Raw genomic sequence first — 27,771 nt, 5'->3', positions numbered from 1 at the left:
CTTTGAGCTTGTGGATGCCTGGTGACTCACCAGCAAAGAATCAGAGACCAGGAGGGCAGGGGTGTCTACTTGGACTCGGCTGCTAACTCCTGAAAAAGGCAAGTGATGTGGTCCAATCCCTCATGGATGTGACATTTGTTCCACCACAGAGAAGCTCTGGTAAAGAGTGAGCAACCTATGGGTTCCATGAAGCACCACAGGGGACCCAGGGAACACCTTATGGGGAGCCAAAGGAACATCTTAGGGAGGCAGAAGAAGTAGCACAGAGGGTCCTAAGAAGGACCTTGAGGAGTCTAAAGACAACTATGGATCATTTCATGGGAATCCTGGAAGACACACTGTAGGGGTCCAGAAAGCACCTAAGGAGATCCAGTTTTGAGCTAACCCTGGTCACAGGCCCAACTCTGCCCCCAGACAAGCAGCACCCCAATCCTCGCTGTTTCCCCAGTTCCAGTTGGCACTCACCACCCAGCCTCCCTTCTCTCTCCCAACTCCCGACTCAGACATCCATTTCTTCATTCATTCAGCAAATACTGCAAGTTCACAGTCTATCAGGCACCACACTAGGCAGGCATGGCCCTGACTGCTCAGAGATACCTCTAAACTGATAAAGGGATAGACACCTGTCATCACCAATGGTGACACATGTTGGGGGGGGCAGGGGGAAGAAAGTGGGTCAGATCAAAGAAAGATCTGAAGGATAAGAAGTTCTTGGGCAGGCAGGGGAAGCATGTCATGAGAGAAGAAGAAAAGCAGAGAAGAATCCAAAGCCCAGTGGTTTCCACACTGGAGCATACGTACATGCACAGCAGGACAGTTAGGGCAAAAGGTCTTCCTATTTGCACCTTCCCTGATGGTCTAGATGAGGTTCCACACCTGTGACCGCCACACCTGTGCCCCCCCATACCTGTACCCTCCACACCTGTGCCTTCCTTCTCCGTGCCCTCCTCTCCTGTGCCCACCACACCTGTGCACCCCACACCTGTACCCTCCACACCTGTGCCCTCCACACCTGTACCCTCCACACCTGTGCCCTCCATACCTGTGCCCTCCACATCTGTGCCCTCCATACCTGTGCCCTCCACATCTGTGTCCTCCTGCAGTACCTGATACATGACATTTAGAAGGAACCTTGCATCTGACCAGTTCTCAGGGACCTCATTCTGTGAGCCCTCCTCAAAGGTCAAGGCCATCTGAGGACCCAAATCGGGGAGAGTATGGCCATGACACAGCAATGGGAGAAGGAGGGGACTATAAGGAAGGGAAGAGCTCCCCAGACAGTGAGGTACCATATGAAGGCCTTAATATAGAGTATGCAGGGCTAGCCAGCTGTAGTGGGCACACCTGTAGTGCCAGCACTCAGGAGACTAGACTGCATCCCCATTCCAAGGGGAAAACCACCTCCCAAAGTAGTGTCTTCAGCATCCCTAACTGTTCACTCCTCTTTCTGTGCAGAGTCCCTCCTGGACTTCAGCAACCCTGTGCACTGCCATGGCCCTGGAGCTCTCCCTTAGAGGTGCTAGGCTATGGTGTTGCCTTGCTTGGCGTGTCACAAATGAAATGTAGCATGCATGCCTCCTGCTGTCTCAGAACCACTTTGAAGAGCAAGGAAAGGAAGACAGGCTTCAGAGGCTAGCAGAACAGTTGTTAGCTGCAGAGGGAATACACCTTCAGTGAACCTCAGTGTCCCCATCTGTAAAATGGGAGCAACTTCAGAGGTAGATGAGGCCGTAAGGTTAGGATAGTACCCAGTTGTTCCAGTATCCTGCCAGACTTCCTACATCGTCAAAGCAGCTACCCACAAGTGTTCCAGTCCAAACTCACAGATGGCATCAGCTGCACCTGCAGTGCCCCTCCTAGCTGCAGATGTTCTCAGACCTGGACAGCAAATCAACAGCCTGCTCTTCCATAACCTGGCCAATATTTCAGCCTTTTAACCCCCTGTCGCTGCCCTACTGTCAGCAGGAAGTAGTTAAGATGGTTATTTCAGCCCTTGTCTATTTACAAAAGGCTGAAATGGTGTGCTCCAGGCCCAGGGCAAACATCTCCAGGTTCTCACGGCCTCCTTGGTCTCTATCTGCTGCAGAACATGCTGACATTCCCCTCTCTCTACCCTGAACTTTCAGGGCAGAGTTTTCCCTTCCCCTTCACTATATAATCTGGACATTTTGTTGCTATTTCTCTCTCTCTCTCTCTCTCTCTCTCTCTCTCTCTCTCTCTCTCTCTCTTTCTCTCTCTCTCTCTCTCTTCTCTCTCTCTCTCTCTTCTCTCTCTCTCTCTCTCCTCTCTCTCTCTCTCCCTTACATGGCAGCCAAAAGCTGCTTTCAGCAAACCTACATTTATATACTTTTAACTTACCTTCTATAAAAAACAATCCAACGTTCCCCATCTTTTAATTACAGGAAAAGGGAGGAATGTTAGAATTCTGCTTCAGTCTGCCTACCTGTGATGTCATTGCCTACCTGCCATGGGGGCGTGGCCCTGCTCAGTATATAAAAGGACAGAGCTACCTCACCCCTCTTACCTCTTATCCCCTTTCTCTCTTCCTCTATCTCTGTCTGGGGTGCCCCTCCCCCTTCCCTTCTCTCCCCATGCACATTTAATAAACTCCTCATCTACTATCATATCTGTTGCTCGGCATCTTATTTCTTACATCCTTATTCCTTATGATTAAACATAAAACCAGTGAGCAATGAACTGAAGTTAGATACTTCCTGCCTCTCGCCAATGGACTTGGCAAACATTAGATAAGGATGTTATGTTCCTAGCACACCCAGAGGTGAGGAGAATCATACGGCTACCCATGGACTTCCTACCCAGTCACAATGGTGCCCCCATGCTCAGTTGGCCTGCAGAGCACAAGCAGAGAGGAAACACACCAGGCACGCCCCTCTTCTCTGTGGGAGGAAGTGGCTGAGGATATCCTGTCTCCAGGAAGACTATTTAGAGACAGCCAGACTGCATCTAGCTTGGCTGGTGCAGGCTCTGCACTTCCTAGGGCATTCCTCTGGGGGGAATGAAAATGTCACCACATCCAGATCTGTTTATATCAGATGCTGACCCTTTGGCAGGTCGGGAGAAGCCCAGTTCACAGCTATTAAACCCAACGATGCCTGTATCAGGATTCCCAAAACCCTGCCTCTCTCTGCCCACGACACCCAGCCAACTTAGGCTGTTATGAGCCTACATCTGTCCCCCCTCTCAGAATTCTCAGGAGATCTCCCAAACTGAGTAGTGACTGCTTGAGTGAGAGTGTTCCTGCCTCTTCTGGGAGCCATGCTAGCCAAACACCTCGCTCCTCACTGTTCATCTGGCCTACCCCTGCCTCCCTCTATCCCTGTCTCCCTCTGTCCATCTTCCCACCTAGTTTGCAGGCTTGTCTTGAGAGTGTCACACCATCATCACAAACGGGAAATTCCAGAAGGCCCACGGTGGGAGCCTGGGGCAGGCTGCATCCAGGCACATCTGAATTCTCCTAACAGGCCATTTGCCTTCTCCCACTGTCCAGAGCCTGCTGCATAGCAACTGCTAAAAAATGTACTTCTGATTCGGGATGCAAAGGCAGGAGGATCATTGTCAGTTCAAGGCCAGTCTGATCTACAAAGCGACTCTAGGACAGCCAAGGCTAGAAACACTGTCTCGAAAAACAACAACAACAACAACAACAAAATCAACAACAACAATAAAAAGAGGGGCCAGGGGGGGTTCTGGATATACACCACAGCCCCCAAAGAATGCTGGGTTTCAAAACCTAGACTTGCACCTCAGATATTTCATCTACTGGGTAGCTGGCTACAGAAGGCAACCAGACAGAGCCTTGGTATCCCCAACTGTAAAAGCAAGCCCCTGCAATAGGAGGGCCTGCATCAAGGGCCCACAGGCAACACTGGTAGAGTTTATCACTTTCCAACCAGGTTGGAACACTTTCATTCCTCAATGGGCTCCAGCTGGTCGTACCAGGGTGTATGTAGCCCCATCCATTTGTGAATGCAGGCACACATAAATATCTCTCAATCTCAAATCTCTCTAACAGCCTATAATAAAGCAATTGAGTTTCAGAGAGGTCAAGACAGCAAGGCAGAGCCATACAGAAAAAAAAAAAAAGCCAGAGGGAACCCACACCACAGTCTGCCTCCTGCCTCCAACACTTGCCTATCTGAAACTGTGGTCATTTATGTTGACTCTTCCTTGGCAAGCTACAATGCCTGCAGGAAGACAACCCAGAGTCCTATTTGCTGGTCCTGACCTAAGATGGTCCTAGTAGCCAGGCAGAGGGATGGAAGTCTTTCCCCCCAGCTTCTAGGCTCTGGGGCAGTCTGTCCAAGCTTCATGGGTGACATGGCCACACATGGGCCAGGTGGCTGCCTGATACAAGAGGCCCATTGTGGAAGCGCCTTGAGTGGAGATAAGACCTCCGCTAGCTGACTGGATTCACCACCAGCAAGTGTTTTTGTCTAAGGCTGGAACTTAAGGTGTATTCCTTCAGAGGACAACAACCGAGGAGTTGAGAAAACACTGCTCAGTGAAGACCTGGCTGCCACATTCAGTCTCTGGTGGGTAATTCTGAAAACCAACAGAAGACCCCAATGCTACAGAGACGCTCTGAGACACTCTGAGGACTGAGTTGTCTCCTGTCTGCTAGCTCTACTTTCGGAGCATGCGTTCAGAGCCTTCCTGAATGGCGGGCCTCTAAGTGCACCTTAGTTCTACTGTAGAGGGAGGGAAAGCATGCTGCCAAGTGTCTGGGTGATGGGCGAGGAAGGACACAGACAGCAGGCTGGAAGTCCCCACCTGCTTTCACGCTCTCAATCAGGAGCATTTGCTTCCGCATTAGCCACTGCTCAAAGGCAGCTGGCTCAGCATCATTCGCACATTCAAACGCCCCAGCCCCATCTCTGCGCTCAAACCCTCTTCACAATGCCCCCCTGCACATAACAGCCCGCAAGAGGCCCCGCTCTTTCTAGGCTGGCTTGGTGAATACGCACAGGCATAGCGTTGTTCAGGGTGTTGTTGTAGACACAGGCGCGCAGTGAATAATCCAGCATGCAGTTTTCGAACAGCTGCAGAGCCTCTGTCACTTTCTCGTGGAAGTCATCTGCAGATTTATTTGAACTTGCAAAGTAGAGATAGTCTGAGTACAACCTGCGAATAAAATAAATGGATAATCTTACCAGCCGAGAATGCGAGATCGCACCGCGTGGGCGACAATGAAAATCATCCTGCCATTACGCTAGCTAGTGATGTATTAAGACCACAGTTTTCTTCCCTTTCTTTCAGTTGAGCCCCTCACTCCTTCCCTTCTTGCTCCTACCCGTAACATAACACCTACCCTTCCCACTCAGACACGTCTACACTGGCCCCAAACACCCTTTCTCTCTTTTGTTAAATGTATTTTATTTATTACTCGGGTACAGGGAGGTCATGCAAATGCCACAGCACAAGTGTGGAGGTCAGAGGGCATCTCTGCGCAGTCAGCTCTCTCGTTCCACCTTTACTCAGGTGCAGGCTACACTTGCTTCTTAAAAATAAACAGTTATGTCCTGTGGGGGTGGGTGGTGTGCACAGCACAGCACACACATGAAGGCCAGAGGACAACATGTAGCCGTTGTCTCTGTCCATCATGTGTGTTCAGGGATTGGACTCAGGCTGTCAGCCTTGGAAGAAGGCACACACTGAGATGCCTCACTACTCCACCTTGCTAAGTAAAACTTCCTTCTAGATTCCTCAGGCAGAGGCTGATTCCACAACCAGGTTTCCAAAATCATTCAACAGCAAAGAGGAGCCAGGAAAATGTTCTGTACTGTCCCATTCCCATCTCTTGAGGGGAACCCAGGGCACCTGCCACCCACGCAGGATCGCAATCCCCTGTGAAATCCCTGAGTTTTTTCCCCATTGCTATTTCATAAACTAAATATACATTACATGTCTAAAGAGACACTGAAAATTGTGTATGGTGGCTCATGATTGTAATCCCAACACTTATAAGGCTGAGTAGGGGGTCACTGAAGTTCAAGGTCCGTAGGGGACAGGTAGCAACTTATTAGGCCAATTTTGGCTATAATGTAAAAACCCTGTCTCAAAACCGAATAAAAGCACCCATGCATTTGCACAGAAACACCTGCAGACCATTATGTTTGTGCAGACACCACACACGTGCATTTGCGTGTAACCACATTTTCCACAGGAGTTATGTTTGTAACGTCCCATTTTAATAAGAATCTTGATGTTAAAAGAAAATTTAAGAAGGTGGGTGTGTGCTATGGTGCAGGCCTGTAATCCCAGCACTCAGGAATGCTGAAGAAGAAAGATCTTAAGTTCAAGGACAACCTGAACTACATAATGAGTTCAAGGCCAGCATTTGACTGTTTACCTAGACGCTTGGAGGAGAAAAGGGGCAGGGAGGAGAGGAAAGCAGGAGGGGAGGGGTGGTAGAGGGGAGGGGAGGGGGAGGTAGAGGGGAGGGGAGAGGGAGGGGAAGGAAAAATCATAGAAGGCTATTAGATCCTTCAACTAAATAATCTGTTGAAGCTTTGGTTGTAAACGTTGCTAGGCTGGTTTAGCTATAAAACCCATCCCTACCTTGACCATCCCAAACCTTGACCAACCTCTGACCTGACAGGGCTCCTTCTAGCCCAGCAGATGTCTAGTTACCCAACTGACTGAGGGAAGAATCCTGGTGCAGCGGATTACCCAGACTCCCCCTTACCCTTGCTGCTCCCCTTTAGTGATTTTCCACTCTTTGCCCTTCTTCTTGCATATAAAAATCACATTTCTCGGTGTATTCCATGCTGGGCTCGATCGCTCCCCTCTACAGCAGAGCCCCAGCACCGTGGTGCCACACCTCCGCAACAGCAGGAAATGAAGTCTGTTTGAGTGTTTGGGCAGATGTTGGGATAATTTCTCCATGTTGAGGACTCCTGGGATGTGCTTCCTACTACCCTATTTGTCCTCCATTTCTGCTTGCAGAGGAAGTAAGAATCACCCCCTCTTGGCTTTGCTTTTCCAGATGTTTCTCTCTCCACTCTTCCAGCAAACACCTGCCCATGCTCTCACAGCTCTATAGGATTCCCTTCACAGAAACCCTAACTGCACTTTCTACCAAGGGTGATGCTGAGCCTCTGTCAAGTGACTGCAGCTCTTTGGCATGCTGCCCTCTCCTCTGGATTCTGTGTTTTCTTGTGCCCTGAATCTCCAGCCTGATATCTCTCTCTCCAGTGAGTCTCCTCATCCTCGTGTATCTAGAGGTGGGATGTCTGCACTGAGCATCAGCCCTGTGCTTCCACGGAGCTACATGCATCCTACAGAGGTCATGACCCCTCCCAGGCCTGCTGGAGGGCACTTGCACCACTCTTAACCTCTGATGACACCATAACACTCCATGTGTCATTTCATAGGGATCTTATTTACCTCAGCCACCACCTGCCACAATGTCTTTGAGATCTCCCTGAGCATATATTCTCAGACAAGGTTCACAGAGGATGTCTTGGTATGTTTGGGGTTGCCCAGAGGCTGCCCAAAACTAGCACACAGGTTGAAATAGAGTGCTTTGTTTATTTCAGCTTGGCCAGGCAAACATTTCAAAAGACCTTGTCTTGGGCCAGCAAGATGGCTCAGTAGGTAAAGGTAACGGCTACCTAACCTGCCCATCTAAGTTCAATCAATCATGGGACGCATGTAGTGGGTAAGAGGTCTTTGTGCACACAGATACCATATTTTTTGGACCATAAGACACACTCCCCCCCAAAGTGGGGGGGGATTGGGGTGTGCCTTATGGTCTGATTGCTATTTTTACTATTTTATTTTGTTTTACTGCTCTAAAAACTGGGTGTGTCTTATGGTTGGGTGCGTCTTATAGTCTGAAAAATATGGTAAGTGCCAAAGAAGCCAGGAAAGTTAAACACAGAGGTTTGTCTCTTCAAACAAAGGAGATGCTTACCCACCTTCACACGGAATGCTTGAAAGGATGCAGTTTACAACATAGTGATCCTTTGCTCTCTGTAGGACCAGGCTTTACTGAAATCTTCCAGGATATTATTTGTTTATCCCGGAACTTTTCCACCAAATCTTAAGCATTGCTTCTCAGTTCATAAAAACCCATGCTTATAAGAGATGTCACTTTGTATTTTCAACAACCTAAGTGACTTCTATGTTGCTTTAGGCCAGGCCAATCCGACTCTTGCGGGCACTATGTTTACCTCAGTCATCCTCCCTAGACCTTTATCTTGAACACTGTTTCTGAGCCAACAGAACCCATCTTTAAGGGAGGGGCCATATTACCTTGTAAAGAGCTTCAATATAAGCACATCTTAATCTGTGTTGTACACAGGGGACTGAGTTAAATGTCATCAGGAAACTTCTTTCCAAAATGTTGCTGTGCTTAAATAGGGCTAAACTACACTGTCTGGTATCAGATTCCAGAAGTTTCAACCAGTGACAGCAAACTAAGGTCACACTGAACCGAGTTTCATTCTTGCCTCTCCTCGGATTGTTCTACTGCCAGACGCAGAGATTGCAGGGACCCCTCCCCTACCACCACCCACATGGAAGAAAGAGAGAACCAACTCTTGAGAAGTATCCTATGACCCTCACATACATACTTTGTCTTATGTATGTACACACACATACACACACACAACCATGATGCCAATTAAAAAAAAGAAAAAGAAAAGAAACCAACAACACTACTTTCAAACACTTGCCTCTATGCTTTTTCATGAGAGAGGAGCAGAGCGATACCCAGAGTTCATATATCCACCCAAGTTAGTCCATCTGGTACCAGTTTACTTCAATACCTTCCTTCTTCAGGATCAGACATGCGCTGCAAGGCTCAAGGTCACAGCTAGCAATCAGATGTCGCGTGGGCCTCAGCACACAGGTCAACCACATGTGCTGAGACTGAGGGACCCACTTGGAAGCCTGTATGATGGGGTTCCCATCCTGTTTCACATGTATCCTTAGCATCTCTGTCAATCAACGGTATGGCTCGTCCCTCCCCCCCCCAAAAAAAAAACTGTGCCAGATGAAAAATCATAGGTACTCTGACTTACCCGGTGCACATGTAATATGTCCAAGCCTGACCCTTACCCTGGATGCCCACAGATCTACCCACATACAGTCCCCCAGAAAAACCCAGTCAGTGACCCAACGCTCTCTTCTGATATTCCCCCTTCCCTCCCCCATGGTAATAACAGTTCCTAGAGGCATTTGATTCATAAATAAAACAAGAGTGATTAGAACCTGTCTCAATCTTTGGTACCAAGTAAAAATGCCTGCTGATTCCATGAACTTCTTCAGAGATGGAGAAGTAATCCTTGGGAGGACACTGGGATGTGTGCAATGTTCCTTCCAGGAACCTGCATCCCACCCAGTGAGTCTATGGAGTTGCATGTTTGGGGCATGCTCATAAGTTCTAACTATCTTTTACCATTTTTAAAACAGTGGGGGCCACTTTCATGACAAGGGGAGAGGAGATTTCTCAGGCAGAGACTGGACCCCAGTAGTCAATTACAGAACATCAAAGATCATTGAAAGCCACCAGAAGCTGCAAGCCAGGGCTAGGCAGAGGATAGATTCAGACCTAGCAGGGTACCAGTCTGTGACATCCTGATTTCTGATTCCCAGTCTCCACACTGGGACAAAAACAAAAACAAAACAAACAAACAAAAAAAGGCAGTCTATTGCTTTAAGCCATAGAGTGTGGGATGATTTATTGGAACAGCCCTAGAAAAATGGTGCAGACCGTAATCCAAGGAAAATGAAGGGGTTATTTTATTTAATGTCACTCTGCACCAGAGACCCTGAACATCAGCCCCGAACATACAGAAAGAACTGGCCAACGGGCCATATTTCCATAAGGAGACAAGATGAGTCACAGCAAGGCAGGAGCTGAGTCCTCTGAGGAGCGAGGACAAAGCACCAACAAGGCTGATGACCTTGGATGACTGACAAGCCACTTGGATGACTAAAGCCCCACAGTAAATGACAGCAAATATCAAGAATATGTATCTAGAAGCCCTAAAAGGGACAGAGCAGGCAGGTGTGTGGCAACATAAAATGCAAAGGCACAGACCTAAACACCCACAGATCCGGCTTTAACACCAATAGCACTGTTGACAACGTACAGCAACACGGCGTGAGCTAAATGAATCCTCACAGGACTATCGGGACACCGATGCCACCTGGGGGGTTGCCTTAACAAAGATAGGAACAAAAGTCTGGGGAAGGTACAAGAAAGCGACAGGCAATCCTAGACCTAAAGAGACACCCACCTCTGTTGCTGGGTGCCAGGTGGTGATGGGAAAAGATTGGCATCCGGAGCAGAATCAAGACTCTAGCAACGATTGCTCCTCTGAACCCCTAAAGGACAGACCACTGGGTGCTCAGCTTCATAAAAGGGGAATTTTCTCCAGTGAAGGCAGTGGCTCCAGCAGCCCAGACTGGAAGGAATGTAGGTTTTCAAGTAGCAAGAGGGACAGGGGGTCCAAAAGACCCTAGCCCCTTGCAACGGTGCTCCCCAGCCCTCCCGTGATCCTCCTCATCTCCTCAGGCTCAAACCGCTCTGAACAGATGGGTGTTGCATTTGGCCGAGACTGTTTCCAACGGCAATTCCAAATATAAGCCCAAGAACATTCCAGGCCTTCTGTGCTGTGGTTATTTTAGATGCCTGCTGGTGCAGATCTGTAACTATGGGCCTGTGTGAGGGCCAGCCATGCCTTGTCGGCTCTGTGGAGTACAGAGGAACCCCAGGAGTCTGGAACTCCAGGAGAGGTGGTAGAAGAGTGTGTTTGCGGGCAAAAGAATGCTCCCCTTAAAATGACCACATATTCCCACAGAGACAGGCAGTGCCTTATCACATAATACCTAGATGGGGAGTTCAATGCCACTGCTGCTCAATTAAGGGGCTCCGCTCTGAGTTAGCACAATCAGAAGTCGGCATAGTGGTATGGGGTGTGGCTCAGTGTCTGAGCACTTGATTGGCTTCTACGTGTACGACTTTCTGTTTTGCGCACTCCACAGTTGTCAGGGGCGGGAGGAGTTGGGTTGGGAGCAGGAAGAGCCAAGGGTAAAGCAACTGTTAGTCCCTGGGCTTTGCCAAGGCCAAGTCAGGTTAGCCCTTGAAATTCTCTCCATTTCCAGCCTGTGGCTGGTCCTGAGGGAACTGCAGAGGCTCCGTGCCAGGCAAAGCATGCCTGTTCTCACACTGTCCCCACAACCACCCCTCGAGGTCCACACCCCTATTGCTGAGGAAGGTGTCGTTAAGACAAGTTCCGAGGCTCACTCCAGGTCATGCATCACAGAAACAAACAAACCAAGGTCTGCTCCAGCCCCAAAGCCCATAGACGCCGTAGCCCCTCCCAACCTAGGGTAGGAGACAGGCCAGTGGCTGACCAAGATGGCTGCCAGCCGTTTGAGTCAATGGGCTTGAGGATATTGTTCGATGTCTCTATCACTTTAGCTGCATGGTGATTTGGAGGCAGGAACTGGTTTTGTTTTAGAACTGCTCGTTAAGTCGTGGGAGACTGCTATGGAAATTACAACGGGCGACTGAGGAACAAACAAACAAACATGGAGACGACACGAGAAATGGTTTTGCCCATCATCACAAAAAGCCAATGTGTTAGGGAGCGCCACAATGCTTGTCTACAGAAATGACAACAGCAACAAATGGGTGCTCTGGAGCCCGTCGCACATCGGCACACGCTGTGGCCACTTGTCACTTGGACAAGCTAATGGTGCTGGCATCGTTGAGCAGCTGTCAGCAGCGTTTGCTAATGACATCAGGTCTCTTCATCGCCCCTCCCTCCACGTGGGCACTCTGCAGGTTCAGGCTCCAGATCCCAGGTTTGGCGAAACCTCTCTCTTTTTACAGTGTTTTTGCCCGTAGCCCTTTTATAGCCAGATACAACCAGGCACTATAGGATTCAGTGGACGAGTTAATTTGGGCTATGTGCAGAGTTGCGCAACCATCAACATCATCCAGTTCCAGAACATGTGCATTGCCCAGTAAGCAGGGAGAGTCATGTCAGAAGTCACTCACAGCCTTCAACGTTAGGCCCAAATACAACCGTGCAACAGTTGGTGGCGTCACCTGGGCAGGTTCCTTCTAGTGACTGCTCCAAGTTCCAGACTTCTCAGAGATACATTTTGAGGAAGGGTCCTAGGCCAGCACTAGTATAGTGACCATTGGTGTACTGATTGCTCCTAAGCTGGCTCTCCCCCAAAATACACACTCTCACTCTCTCTCTCCCTCCCTCTCCCCCCCTCTCCCTCCCTCTCTCTCTCTCTCTCTTTCCCTCTCCCTCCCTCCCTCCCTCCTCCCCCTCCCTCTGTCCCTCCCTCCCTCCCTCCCTCCCTCTCTCTCTCTCTCCCTTCCTCCCTCTCTCTCTCTCCCTCCCTCCCTCCCTCCCTCCCCCTTCCTCTGTCCCTCCCTCCCTCCCTCTCTCTCTCTCTCTCTTTCCCTCCCTCCCTCCCTCTGTCCCTCCCTCCCTCCCTCCCTCTCTCTCTCTCTCTCTTTCCCTCCCTCCCCCTCCCTCCCTCCCCCCCCTCTCTCTCTCAGCTCCATGACCACCCCACCCCACCCCACTGACCTGACAGCCTCTCATGTCAATGTGTCAATGGCTGCATCTCCTCACCCAAGAGCCCCTGAAAGGTGGACACACTTGTATCTTACAAATAACTCTCCACCCCCATCTCCCAGTGTCGTAGCCACGTGACGGTCATAATAAACGGGACACAGAGATGGACACAGTGCCAGAGCAGCTGGCCTCATTATTCTCCATTTGCCAGCACCCACATTCTAATCACGGATCAATGGCTTCCCAGACTCTGATATCTGGTGCATCAATAATCATTACAGATATCTTTCCTACAAGGAAAAAGCAATACCCCGGCCATTTCATGTAGCTTAAAAGAAGCTCCTCTGTCATCCAGAATTACAAACCATGAGTGTTTCATCATGGGCTACATGGAGGCAGGACTAGCCAGGCCGGGTTAGTTGGAGAACCATCTAGAGTCAAACAGGTGACACAGAGGAGGCTCGTGTCATCCATTAAGAACATCTGAGTAGGAGCTATACCACATCCAAGTGATGCAAGGTGCCTTATTGGCTGGGACCCTGACCAGGGGTTTCCTCTCCGTCTCTATGGCATCTGAGGTCCCTTGAGCACTGGTGGGTTCTGTGTCACCCTCTGCCTCTTCCAGTGTGTCTATCACACCAGAGGTCACGGAATGGGGGCAAATCCTCCAGTGACATTACAAGCACTCCTGGTATCCCTGAGACGCAGGGCTTGCACAACACCTCTCACTGCTCACCTGTTATCCTGATGGCAGACAGAAAGCTTGAGCAGCTGGGAAAATCAAGAGGCTCCAAGCTAGCCTAGGGCTCGGGCACGGAGGCTCTCATTTCAAAGGGATGGTTATGACACCAGAGCCAGCCAATGGTTGATGTGCACTGACCTTTCCCACAATGCAGCCTCAGCAGCCTTATGTGTGACAAGTCTGGGCAGTCCCCCAGGCTACCTAGAGTCCATGCTCAGATCTGAACCCATTAGAACCCCCCTTCTCTCCCCATCTCAGCAGGTAGAGAAACACTCTCTTGCCTCGGGGTGTCTCCTGCACTGTCCCCCATGAACTGCCCTTTGCAAACAGTCTCTGTGGAAATAAGCATGATGGCCAACAGCCTGGTAAATGTACCCTCAAGATACACAACTTGGAAGCTGAAGGATTAAAGTCTGAAAGTCTGTATTCCAATCTCCTGGTGGTCTTCATACAGCACCCTGAAAGATACCCACTGTTCTGTGGTGTGGCTGCTGCAAATGGCACCTCCCAGCTCAGTGATCTGGAGCCAATGCTCCCAGGCAAGGAGAGGCCCAGCTGGGAGGAGGGTTTTAGCAGCAAGTGATCCCTATCTCAGGTCAAAGATGCAGTCACAGCCACTAGGAGGCTTCCCTAGGCCAGCTCCCTTCCACTGGTGCCAGTCCCTTCCCTAGTTCAGACTTGGCTCTCTCGTAAGCAGCGGCAAGTGGACAAGTCTGGGCTCAGTCTCCCATCCCCTCATCTTTACTGCTCACACAACTTTGCAAAACCAGAAATCTCTCTTCCTTTTTCACCAGAACTGCCCATCCCCACTTCAAAAGAAAGACTCACCTCACCCAGAGGAAACTCCCCCAAAGAATTCACATCCAATAGCTAATGGGTGGGAAATAACCCCCCCAACCAGGGACAATGCAGAAGGACTGTCACAGCCCCCAACAAACCACAGAGTCAGCCAGTGCTCTGTGGGATGCATCAGAGACCCACCCTTCCTCTGCCAGCCTCATCTTCACACTCCTCACAGGGTGGTTTGCAGACTTCATCTAACAGCAGCCTTCAGTGCCCGTGTTAGGAATGAGCCACCACAAAGGAGAAGTCCTTGGCTCTGTGAGACCCAGGTGTGACGGAACCCCAGCCTGACTACTTACTCACCATGAAGAGATAAGGAATAGAAAGCGGGTGAGCCATTTACATCATCCAAGCATGTGTCTCACACTCACCCTCTCACTTACTGACAAAGCTCCATAGAGGCAAGGTCTGCACAGGGTGTGGCAAGATCTGAGCAGGGCATGGCATTGCACTCAAGAGAGCAGACATGCTGCTTTTACTAAAGCCTGTGCTCACTCCTCCACTAGCCACGGGCCCCAGGAAGCAGATGGACAGCTTAGCATCGCATGTACACAGCGCCTTCAGCGCGTCGAGGGTGCTCAATAATATTTGATGGGCGAATGTTTCACATGCACATTTAACTGAGTTACAGCCCACTTCCCCCGTCTGGCTGATGAGGAAATAAGACACAGACAGCTTAAGTTACTTGCCCCAGGTGGTAAAGCCTTTAGTGGCAGAGCTAGGATCCTGAGGCAAGCTGTTTGGGGATCCAGGAGTGGTCCCTATGGCACACCATCCACTTGCACATCTGCATACACACTCGGTAGTAGAAGCTGCTCCCCACCTGGACACCTCCACACAGTCTTCAGACTATGGGGACTCTATCAAGCCTACATCCCCGTCCAACTCCTTAGCCTCACTGTTATTGTGTGTTTCCCCTGAGCATGAGCAACTACAAAGGAACGGGCACACTTCATCTAACGCCTCCTTCCCTTCCCAGTTTATACGCAGATTAATCACTTAACCAGTCTAGGGGGTTGCTAAAAAAAAAAATCAGTTATATAAGCAGATGAAGAACACAGCTCTCCAGACTTCAAGGCCCATGGGATTGGGGTCAAGGTAGAAGTCTACTTAACTGAGTAGGGGCCCTTCTTCCCTATAGGCTCATCATCATCATCATCATCATCATCATCATCATCACTGTGATGAAATGTGGAGAGCAATCGTTCCTGAACAGTCATTTCTGGGCTTCATGCTATGACTACACAGAGTTAAAAACAAAACTGTAGACATATAAAAGCCTTAACATATGGTGCAAGGTCCCTCTCCTAATGTCCCTTGAACAGAAGAGAAATGTGACAAGGCCAAGGGAACTGGCATCTTCCTCATGAGCCATTCCTCGTATAGAGTGGCCCTGAACTAGAAAGCAAACTCTCTTGGTCACATAAATGAGAGATACAGTTTAAAAGGAGGAGGAGGAGGAGGAGGAGGAGGAGAAGGAAGAGGAGGAGAAGGAGGAAGAGGAGACTGGACCATTTCAGAGAAAGATTAAGTGAAGAAATTTTCTGCTTATCTGTTGGTGGCTTCTTTTTAATTAAGTGGACAATTTAGGCCAGGAATCCATTAGTTCTAAATTGTTGCAGTCTCTTACGTGAATTCGTGGCTGGCCTCTGCCATTCGAACCGCCCCACAGACTTCTTTTCATTATTCCTCTATCTTCCCCCAAGAGTGGGGGTTGAATTTATTACTTCAGTCTCTCTCTGGGAACTTAAAAGTCATTAGGATTAGCCTCCTCCAATCCTAGCACGTCTGACCCCTCTGCCTTTAATCAATTAACAGAAATAAAAGCTAACTGTGAATCAGAAACTCCAAAGACCCCCTCCTCCTCTACCCTGGCTGACTTGTAAAATTAAATGAACAACTTGGGTCAATCCAACTAGCATGGAGAGGCCCAAAGAATCTCCGACTTGCAGAAGTCAAAGCCAGGGAGCAGTTAAAATGGGCCAGAGGCCCTGGAGCCAGTTCAACTAATGGGAACTTGGGCTGTAGTGTTTGTTTCTTCAAGAGTAGCCCAAACACGCAATATTTATCATTCTTTCCAGCTGAGCTGGGGAAGGACCTAAGCCGGCCACTCCAAATAGGCCATGAGATGTGGGTTTCAAAAGGCGAAATTCCCATTGTGGCATACGCTCAGTAATGTTTAAGAAGTAGCAAACAGCTGGGCATGTGCTATTTAATCCCAGTACTCAGGAGGCAGAGGCAAGCGGATCACTGTCAGTTCTAGGCCACCCTGGTCTACAAAGTGAATCCAGGACAGCCAAGGGTCCTGGCTTCACAGAGAAACCTTGTCTTGAAAAACAGAAGAAGAAGAAGAAGAAGAAGAAGAAGAAGAAGAAGAAGAAGAAGAAGAAGAAGAAGAAGAAGAAGAAGAAGAAGAAGAAGAAGAAGAAGAAGAAGAAGCAGCAAACAGCTGAAGCTGGTCATCAAGTTGAAGTTACTCTTCTCTGGGCTACAGGACGGGCACCAGATGGGAAATAAGCACCCAGAAGAGTGGCTCGACCAGGGGATTTGTCTGTGACCCACAAAATAACCAGCAATTGCTCACAAGTGATCTGCTAGCCAACCTCTCCTCTGCTGCTTTGATGACACCATCAGCCATGTTGGAAAAGCCTAGTGGCCAGGGATTGAGGGCCACCTCCAGCTGAGTCAGTAAAGAACAGAGGCTTGTGCTCCCACAGCCCCGTAGAAACCCAGTTCTGTGGCAACCATGTGAGTGTGAGAGCTGACTGGCCTCCCTTCCAAGTTCTTGGATGAGACCCCAACACTAACAGATACCTTCAACCTGAAGCAGAAAACCCAGAGATTACTTTTAGCATGTTAAAAACAATCACGTCAGAATTGCTAATGGCAGTGAAGTCTTCCCCACTATAAGATGGATCTCAGCTACTTTTTAAGCAGGAGATTTTAATATAAAGTTATTTTGCCACTATACAATTTTATTATTTTAAATTTATTTTTAAATAAAAGAAATGATAAGAGAGAAAAAAAGAAAGAAAGAAAGAAAACCCAGTGATGAAGCACTGGGGCCACTGATCCCCCCAAAAACTCTGAGACAGTCAGTGGGCAGTAGAAGCTATGACATCTTGGATCAGCTCATCACACCGCTAGAGACCTGCAATGCTGCAAGCCACCTGCCTAACCCATGCTACCTGGGCGTCCAGCCCTCCCCACCCCCACCCCAATATCACACTGGTAACAACACAGTCAATACCCACAGCCCTGGACCACTGTCATAGCTTGCTTGCCATTCAACAGCTAACACTTAGCATACAGTAAGGGCTCAACAAGGGGGCTTTCACAGATGAAACATTTGTGTTAAGCCAAAAGCTTTCACCTCCAGTTTCTGGCAGAGGCCCATTTGTTCCTTCAACAACAAAGCAAGAAGGAAACACAGAGTGAGCCAGTTGAACCTTCCGCAAAGGGGTGGTCCACAGCCAGGCCAGGAAGGCAGGTAGGGCAGGTCCTAGTTCTAGCCACGAGTCTGAGACTGGCTAGCACGGCTGCCCTGCTGTTCCAAGGCTCAACTACATAGTACTCCAGTCCTCAAAGGTCGAGGCACAATCCCAAGAAAGGATGCTCTGCGGGGGGAGGGTGGCCCCACTCTCCAGCAAGAAGACATATGGTCTCTACATGTGATGTCTTCCCTGCTCAGGGTGGATCTCCCTGGGTTGCCTCCATCCTTGCCTCTATGGCAAACCCTTACTCATCCTTTAAAACCCAACCCGGGAGCAGCTGCTCCCTTTCTCTCCCTTCCAGCTGTAGCTAGTAGGACCATGATGACACACAGTGGGACTCTGCCTGTTTCCTTCCCCGGCGAGCCTGGAAGTTCCAGTCTTCCCAGCGCTGGTACACACAGAAGCAAGTCAGACAGTAAATCCCCATCTGCCCCGAGTGCTTGCCAAAGCCTCGGTTCTCAGGCTCTGAAACTGGCCACTATCTGGCCGCCCTTGCTAAGAATTAAGCAGCGGGAAGAACAGTAGGGAAGTGCTTGGTGATCAGAAAGAATGTTCTAGCAGGGAACTTAGGCTGAGGTGGCATGGCGGATGAAGGAGAAGCAGCTGTCAAAATACCTCAGCGGGTGGTGAGGGTCAGTTTCCTCAAGCTTGTCTTTTGCAGAGTTATGCAATCCTGTCCACAGGAATGTACCCCCAGTTCAGCTGTTCTGGACCAGGAAAACCCAGCCCACTCCATGAAAAAAAATTTTTTTAAGGGGGAGGGTCAACTTCCTACCTAGAAGGGAAGCAGACATGGCTGCCTTGGGGACCACATGAAGTAGCTGCCCCATGGTGTAGACCCAGGAGGCTGCTGTGTCCCAGGCTGCCCCAGAGGGACATCCCTTCTAAAGAAGAGCTGGAGCCCCTCTAGAGCCTCCTGAGGGTTTGGAAATCCAGCTGATCAAGTAGGAGGCACAAGCATGTGCTCTCGGGCAGCCATGCTAGGGGCAAGACTGCATAGTCACAACCCTGTACTCACAGTCGCACACTCATGGCACACATGTGCATCTGACAGGCGAGAAGTCTGGAAGGATACACACAAGAAACCCTAATTAATAGCTTTCTGCTCAGGAGATTATAAATGGCCCGTTTCTGATATAGTCCCTAACAACTCTACAAGAAACGCAGCCATTGCTACAGTGAGGCCAGGAAGCCATGCCATCTGAGGAAAAAAATCAAATAGGCATTTCCTAGGCTGTGGTAAGAAAGTGCCACACGCTACTGGCACATGACAGGAAACTCTTCACCCGTCATTCATGAGGCTAGACTTGTGAAATGTCGGTGTTAGCAAGGCTGGCTTTTTCTGAGGTTCTATGCCTGTCTCCCAGCTTTAAACGAACGCAACAAGCCCTGGCATTCCTTGCCTTGTGGCCACGTCCTTCAATCTCTTCGCAGGGTAAACTGCTTAATTCATCTCCAAAGGCCCAATTTCCAGGTAAAGCTACAAGGACTTAGGATCCCAACATGTCTTATTTGGGGGAGGGGTCATAATTCAACCCCTAGGAAAACATAGAAAACAAGGCACAAAGGGTGCAGGCCTTGCTTTAAACATCGGGTAGCTTTCATAGTCTGAAATGGTCAGACTGGATGGTATGGCTTACAGGAAAATAGACGGGAACAAGGTGTGGACAAAAGACAGCTAATCTCCAGACAGGAAGCTGAGCTGTTCTGACTAGTCTGGCCATCTTGAGTGGAGACCCCTCATTCCTGAGGTGGCGAATTTGGAGGGCTGTAGGTTTAGTTTTTGTTTTTTTTTAACCAATATATTTTATTACGAACTTATTAACCGAGCGTACGTCCCTTATAACCCAATTAACCGAAACAATAGGAAAAGAGGATTAAAGAATAACAAAACCGTAAGGATATCAGTTCCAAGGAATGATTCTCCTGGCATTGCCAGCAGGATTTCTTCTGCTGGAACCTGGAGTAACCAGAACCTGGAATCTCAGCAGGAGCCAGAGCCCTGAAGCCTTCCCTCGAGTGGTTCTCTCTAGGAGCATTTTGAAGTGGAGAGATGAACAGTCAAAACTATCCCAAGTCTCCAAAGGCCCCACCTCCAGTTTTGGGCTCTCATTTATATATCCCCTCCAGCAGTCTGTTCACAGGATCTTTTCAGCTGGCAACAATCAAGCTCCCACAGGAGGTGGTTTGTCTTCTAGTGGATTAACCTCACCCGTTCTCACAAGACCGTTCCAATCCCACACTTGGGATCATAACAAAAACAGGTTTATCTCTCCTTCAGAGGGCACAGTAGCCTAAGTGACATAAAGGTCCTGGTAGTCTACAGCACACACCCTAGATTATCTGTTCAACTCCACCAGCCCAGCTTCAGGCAGACCTGAGCAAGCCCTGACCTTATCAGAGGCAGAGCAACCTGTCAGTCATGTCCTCTGCCTTGGCTTCCAGGGGCGGGGGTGGGAGGGTGGGGGGAAGGGACGGGGCACAGGGACTGGGATGTACATTTTCAGAGCTGAATGAGGGCTGAGGGGGACTCACCAACTAAAGAAACAAGGAATTCTGGGAGTCTGAGCACAGTGAGGATCCCAACACCCCTGACACTAAGGGTATCCCCCAAGCCCCCAACAGCACTTGTATCCTGCATCCCTCAGTCAGACGCCCCAGAGGCTAACACCCACAGACCATAGTCAACACTGCTGAGAGAATAGGCCACAGTTTGTTTAAATGCTTGGGAGGATTGCCCTCAAAACAACATTTACCTAAGAAACAGCAGTGATATCGCAAGCTAAGCTTGTTTATTGTTTTTCTTAAACAGGCAAATCTTGTCTGTGATGAGATGGAAACACCATGCTCCAAAAAGCCCTTTCTTTTCACCAAAAATGCAAAGCACAGCGGTGCCCCGGACAGACACTCACCTCTCCACAGGGTCCCTGAGCATGACGATGAGCTTGGCTTCAGGCTGAAAGGCATGGATGAAGTCTTGGGTCAGGAACGGTGGCTCGCCATCTGTGCTGTTGTCATAGAAGAAGCCCCAGGCATTGTTATCCCACATGGTAGAGGCGCTGGCCTCTCCTGCAAACAGACACAGAGCAGATGCTAGGCCATAGAGTATGGGCCCCCCCGCTGTGAGCCAGAGGCCAAGCTTGGCTCCTGCGCCTTCCTCTCAAACAGCCATGACAGGCAAGCTTATCAGCCATGGTCGGCAGATGGGACTCCAGGCATCTCGTGAGAGGACAACTGTCACCCACCCCTACCCACAGCTTCTTCCTTCTGGATGAACAAAAACATAACCTTTGCTAACACCTAGGACTTCGATTTCACAATATTTAGCTTTTCTGGCAGCTCATCGCTCTGTGGCATTTTAAGGGCCCACTGAGAATCCACTAGCCTAGACAGTTTCCCTCCAAGCCGTCAGGAAGAGAAAGGAATCATTGGGGAAGCTGACCCTCAGTGGAAACTTGAACGCAGTCCACGCCTATCTCTCCTTGGAACCATAACATTTAGTCACGGGACAATCTAGGGCCAAATGAGAGGAAGCCTGTGCCAGAAGCACAGGGGGCTCAGCCTCAGCCCCCTCCTTCCCGCATGGCCAGCTGTGTACTACCCACACCTCACCCCTGCTCCTTATATAGCTAATACTTCCTGCTGGATGGATGAACAGGGCCCAACTCTGTTTACTCAGAGTCCGCCCCACAGAAGGATAAAAAAAACGTGAAGTAGAGCTTTGGGGAGAGAGGTGAGTGCAAGACGCATGCACTTCAACAAGACAGACTCTTGGATAACTGCGCTAATTATTATTATTGTTGTTGTTGTGTTGTTGTTGTTGTATATGTGGGTAAGGAGGCTATGAAATCTATCCCTACATGCATCTCCTTATAAAGACCAGAAGTCAACAAAAAATGTCTCCCTCTATTGCTCTATCTTTTACCATTCTGGGTCTCTCACTGAACCCAGAGCTTGCCAATTCCCTAGACAGGCTGTCCAGCAAGCCCACTGGGACTACAGAGGCACATAGCCACGCCTAGCCTTCTCATGGGTACTAGAAATCCAAACTCTGGGTCCTCACGCTTTCCAAATAAGCCATCTTCCCGGCCGCATTTATCTTGTTCTGTTTTATGACTGTCTGAAGAAATGTAGAAGGGAGGGGACTCCGGGGACCTAGGGAGACGACAATAGTTCCAGTCTCTTCCATAGCCGCACTACCCTCAGCTTATTCCTTCAGGATGGAATGAACACGGCTGTCAGACCCACGTGTGATTTCTGGACACAGACCATGTGCCATATCTAATGCTACTCATCCGGGGGCATGTTCCAGTCATGTGTGAAGGGAGCGGCCCCATTTCTCCTGTTCGGTTTGTGATCCTGTCAGGTGAATACTCCTGTCCAAGCCTTCTTGCCTTTCTTAGTTTTGTTTGTTTGTTTGTTAACCATAGCAAGGAGAGAAAAGACAAGTCAACCAGACATCCTTTGGCAAATAGGCTCACAGTGAAGTAGGGGATATGAAATGCAAGTGGAGTGTCTAAACCAAAACTGGCACAAATTCTGGTTCTAGAACCATGCAGGCACTGGTCCATCTTCCCATCTGTCTGTCCACCCAGCCCCCATCCATCCAGAAAGCAGTCATTTGACATCTAATTTGTGCCCCACATTTTCTTGGCACTGGGGACCAATGAGGGAAACAATACAGGCATAGACTGTCTCCTCTAAGAGAAGGCCAGGCATGGTGGTGCATGCCTTTAATCCCAGCACTCGGGAGGCAGAGGTAGGTGGATCACTGTGAGTTCGAGGCCAGCCTGGTCTACAAAAATGAATCCAGGACAGAGAAGGACACACAGAGAAACCCTGTCTTGAACCCTCCTCCCCCCCTCAAAACAAAACAAAACAAAAAAACAGAAGTTCAAAAGGCCATCAGCTACCATGTAAGTGGGCAGGGACAAGGTACCTTGCAGGCAGAGCAGGGCCAGCCAGCATCCCCAGCTCCACAGAACCTGGCTACTGCTGAGAGGAAAGGCCTCCTCTGACCCATGGCCCATCCCCCAAGGTCATGTGACCCTAAGACTTCTCCAAGGCCTTCATTGGAAGGAAGAGCTGAAAAGGGCTGAGTCCCATTCCGGGGCTGGGAGAAGCAGGGTGCTGATCTGGTCCAACCATCCCATCTTATAGACCTGTGGACTGGGATGAAACCAATGACCTGACTTAACGCGTGGCATAGAGCTGGACGGCGACACAAGCAGAGCCAGATGCCGGTTTGTCATCTGCTTTTTCACACTGCCTGTCACACCAAGAGGCCATCACAAGAGACAGCTGCAAACCTGGCTTGGAGTAAGTATCCGTGTGGCATTTTATTTCTTGTTCTTTTTGAAAGATAGCAGTAACTATAATTAGGAACCCAAACGAAGGCTTTCCTTTCTCATTCACTTTCTAAGTCTGTTTCTTGGCTTTGGGTGGAATATTTTTAGCTCTTTCATAAGATTCTGAGATTTCCCCAGAGGCATATGGTATGGGAGTTCTCAGCAAAATATTAATTAGATTTATTAAATGGGGTGTTTTCACCCCTGAGTTTGAAATTAAAAAAAAAAAGTGTAACAGGCAATCATACTGTAGGTGTAGGGTGGGTAGAGTGCATTCCCAGTGCATCCCAGAGAGTATACTTAAGAACTATTAAAAAAAAACTCAATCAGCCCAGGCTCTGGCAGATGCCAGAATCTCCTCACTGAGTCAGGGATAGGGTCTTCATCCAACCGGCCGGTCACAATCTCTCCTACTCACCAAGAGATTTATTTGATTTAGAGATTCAAAATGTAATGGATCCAGGAACATGAAATAGATCATTGCCTCGGGAACCAGTTTAAGTGAAATGTATGATTCAATTTCTCCTTTTCAGAAGGCGTTGGAGATAAACGCCTCCTCTCAAGCAGAGTCTGATGAAGAGCTCTGTCGGATGAGATGAGTCTAGCCTGCAAAGCACAGGCCCGCGATGGCTCTGCCCCACTGGGTGCTGTCATTTGCTAAGGAGGGGCAGGGCCTCTCACCACCATTGAAAAGAGTATAAAGGATGAAGGGAAGGAGCTGTGGAAAAACCAATATGCTAAGCTGATTAGCTAAACTAATTGTTTCAGTGTGTGTGTGATCACATGTGCACATCTAAATATAAACAACTAAATTTTTAAATTCTTCCTTTTTCTTGTTGTTGCGTGTGTATGTGTGGGGGGGGCTGTTTGTTTGTTTGTTTTAGACAGGGTTTCCCTGTGTAGCCCTGGGTGTCCTGGAACTCACTCTGTAGATCAGGCTGGCCTCCAACTCACTGAGATCCACCTGCCTCTGCCTCCCATGTGCTGGGATTAAAGGCATGTGTTGCTGCCACCACCATCTGGCTCAAATTCTCAATAAAACATTCTTGCAGTTTTTTTTTTTTAACCAAGAGATCTCAGTTTGTTTCATCTTCCTTTGCCTTGCTTGTTTGGCTTTGCTTAGTTTTGCTTTGTTGAGACAGGGTCTTGCTAGTGAGCCCAAGCAAGCCACAAACTCAAGATTCGCCTGCCTCCAGGTCCCGAGCACGTGCTGCTCAAACAACTTCAGTCTGAATGCTGAAAGGCACTTGGCTTACACAGCGACTCATCCCAGGGTGTGTGCAGTGCTCTGCTGAGACCAAGAGGAGATGCCCTTCCCCGCCCCCCCGCCACCCCCCCCCATTCACAATCCAAAGTCCTGGCATCCCATCAGTGACTCATCAGAAAGCTCACGCCGATCAGGGTATTGTGAGGAGAAGTAAAGCACAGAAAACAAAGAAATGGCAACTTTCTTTAAAAAGCCATTTCAGCCCTCCTTGAGTCTGCACAGAATAAGCAAGCTCACTAAATGTTTCTGCTTCATAGTAACAGTACAAATGGTGTGGCTGTTTTTACCTGGAACTAAGAGTGACAGCCACATGGGGAAGGGACTCACTCTGTGGGTAAGACAGCTGAATCCACAATATGGACCAGCACCCCAAAGAGGCTGCTTCTGCCAGCTCCCCTGAAGTTACCCAGAAGCCATACCTACCAATAATGATTTTATTCATCTTGCTTGGCTGCTCTGCAGAGGCAGACTGCAGTCCTTGATGGATCTGGTGTGCAGCCAAGTCAAAGAGGTCCAGGTAATCTTCCACAGGGTAGCGGTCTCGGAGTCCATCTCTCAGGCGGACAATTCCTACCGGAACCAGGAAGTGAAGTTACAGAAGACAACATTGTCATTGATAGGGTGGTGGCCTCCCAGAGCATGACCAGAGAAGGAGGGAGAAAGTCCAAGGGGACCAAACTTTAGCAGCAAAAAAAAACCTGATGCAGCTAAGCTTCTGGAGGAGGCATGTGGATGCAGGAGGAAGTGCTTGGTCAGCGCCTGCCTGCTTCAGTGCACACATGCCTCACGGGGTGGAAGACATCGCCATTGCCTCCAGTAGTGGCCACTTAAAAGATGCCACATCTACTCAAGAGGTAGGAAAAGAGGAAACATGGAGGGGATAGAGCTGAGAATTGATTAACATTTTCACCAAGAGAGATTAAAACAGACACACAGCGGTGGCACCTAGAATTTGGCTCCTAGGCGTGCCAAATATGAAAGACAAAAGGTAGGCAGCAAGGAAGCAGCATCTTGTCACCCTCATAGTGCCAGCAGGTGCCCATTAAGGACATATTCCATCAAGCACCCTGCTACTTGTCCGAACAGTAAGGCGAGCTGACAGTGCCCTCATTGGATGGACACAGACTCTGACATCAACCACACACACACACACACACACACACACACACACACACACACACACAATGAGATGTGCTCCCTGCCTTAAAATAGCTTGTAAACACTTAAAAACATACACTGCCCAGCACTTACAGCTACCAAAGTTATTGCAAAGTAGAAAAAGAACAGTTCTGGCCAAAATAATAGGAGATTCAAGATGACATTGAATCTTAGCAGCTGAGGCACGCCCTGCCCTGTCCTGCCCTCCATCCTGCCAGGAGAAAGCTGGTTCTCTTTAGGGGAAACACAGGCTGTGGAGGAAGAGCACTCGTTCAGACACGTACACCAAATGCATTAGGCCTTGGCTACTCAGCGGCTAATGCTAAACCACTCTGGAATGCACATCAAAAGGATGAACCGAAACATTTGTCAGGAGAAGTTAGTCTAAGGAAAGCGTCGAAGATTCTCTTCTAGTGACCTGTGTCCTTTATATGGAAACTGCCTTCATGGCCCTCCCAGACTTTGGCACACAACAGGGCATGTATCACCCATTAGCTTCAGTGACCAAATGTCTCCTGGCACAAAGAAAAGGTTATGGACAGGAAACAGTGACCGAGGGCCATAGGGTGCCTGGGGCTGGGTAGAACAGAAACCAGGCTATGAGGAAGGGCAAGGCAGGTGGGGCCCACAGCCAACCTTGTTGACCAGGGGTGATATGTATTTCCATTGCACTTGAGACACATGGTGTAGACAGGGCAGGTCACACAGCTGGGGCCCATAGCTGTGTCTCCTCCAGGTGTGGTGACCTCAGTAAAGCATCCCTGGGCTGGGTGCCAGCCACCCTATTTTCTGGCATATATTGATCGTTGTTAAGGTTGGGTGTTAAAGTTCTCCTGGACAACTAAAAGAGCTAGGGATGTAACTCTCAGTAACACACACACACACACACACACACACACACACACACACCAACAAGAAGTTTCTATCATACACTTGCCCCCTTCCCCTGCACACAGCTAGCACTCAACCAGTGTTCACTAGGTGGGCCTCTGCCTTTGAAATGTCGCTGTGGTTTGAGTGTATCCCCCAGAGGCTCGTGTGCTGGAAGCCTGGCAAGGCTGGTACCCAGAGTGGGACACTAAAGGTCATTGGAACCCTTTAAAAAGCACAGCACAGTGGAAAGAGCCTGGGTTATGGAAGCGTAATGCTGGTCCCTTGGAGTGACTTTGTTCTTGGGAGGGTGGGTTACTATACAAGCCAGGCCCCACCCTGAACTTGGCCTCTGCTGCGTGTAGCTAGTCACCTTTTCCTTTCTCTGCCATCTTGTGACATAGCCAACACCCTCTCACCGGGACATCAACAAAAGGTTTTTTGGAACCTTTAGCCCCTAGAATCATGAGCCAAATGAGCACTGGTGTTTTGTTGTTGCTAAAAAAAAAAAAGAAGAAGAAGAAGAAGACAGAGCAAAGTATCATCTAATGACAAGTGCCATGTCTCTGAATCTCAATGTATCTTTTCTCCAGGCTCTCTCCGCCTGCCTCCATGGAATCTCACGTCCAACACTCACCAGCCACAATGACACGCATCCACAGAACGACTTAGGAAAACATGAGACCCCAACACTCACCAAAGCGCTTCCGGGTCCACCAGTGGGGCTCCTTGATGGCTGAGAATTTCACTTCTGGATGCAGCCGAAGGCGGTCGTAGAGGTCAGTAGTTCCGCACTTGGGCTGCCCGATGATGTAGAAGTGTGGCAGGCAGCGCAGGCGGAAGTGCTTGCCATGCACATGGGACAGGTGGCCCCAGAATGCCTTTCGCAGAGAGTCGAAGGTGGAGCGGAACCGCTTGGAGTAGAGCACATAGGAATTGGTCAGGTAGGGGTCCGTGTTGTTCCTGCCGGAGAATTCCTCATACCAACAGGGGCTCTTGCTGCTCGGGAGGAATTTGCTGGGGATTACCGAAAACATCTGCAATCAAAGAAAAAAGCGGACAGACAGCGCAAAGGAAGGCAATTAGCAAAAACATATTCTGAACTAGGAGTGGTGGACCCACAGCTGTAATCCTCGTACCTGGGAAGCAGAGGCAGGTGGGTCTCTGTGAGCTCCAGGCCAGCCTGGCCTACACAGTTGAGTTCCAGGACAGCCAATGCTACATCGAGAGACTCTGTCTCAACAAGAACATCTAAATGATGGGGCTGGAAGGGTGGCTCAGTAGCTGAGAGTGTATACTGCTCTCCCACAAGATCAGGGTTTGGCTCCCAGCACCCACATAAGGCAACTCCCGAGCGCCTGTGACACCAGTTACAGTGGATTCAACTTCCACTCTGGCTTCCAAGGGCACCTACCCTCACATGCACATACACATGGCTAACATAAATCTTTTTTTTAAAAATTAAGAAATGATG

The 27,771-nt window shown here is 49.3% G+C and overlaps 1 protein-coding gene across 6 annotated transcripts in view; it reads right to left on the bottom strand.

Moving 5' to 3' along the window:
• Positions 1–27,771, bottom strand: part of CHST15 (carbohydrate sulfotransferase 15) — an 81,452-nt gene that overhangs the window by 7,332 nt on the left and 46,349 nt on the right. For all 6 annotated transcript variants that reach the window (XM_084772692.1, XM_084772690.1, XM_084772691.1 and 3 more), the window contains 4 exons: positions 26,995–27,334; positions 24,693–24,839; positions 20,567–20,723; positions 4,986–5,142 (listed from right to left, as the gene is read on the bottom strand). In XM_084772692.1, the coding sequence (XP_084628818.1) occupies positions 4,986–5,142; positions 20,567–20,723; positions 24,693–24,839; positions 26,995–27,334 (801 nt within the window). The remainder of the gene's footprint in view (positions 1–4,985; positions 5,143–20,566; positions 20,724–24,692; positions 24,840–26,994; positions 27,335–27,771) is intronic.

This window comes from Acomys minous (assembly GCF_964271855.1).
Source record: "Acomys minous genome assembly, chromosome: 2".
In the NCBI taxonomy this organism is placed as follows: Eukaryota; Metazoa; Chordata; class Mammalia; order Rodentia; family Muridae; genus Acomys; species Acomys minous.
The sequence above is the reverse complement of the archived record's forward strand: the minus strand, read 5'-3'. Positions and strand labels throughout refer to the sequence as shown.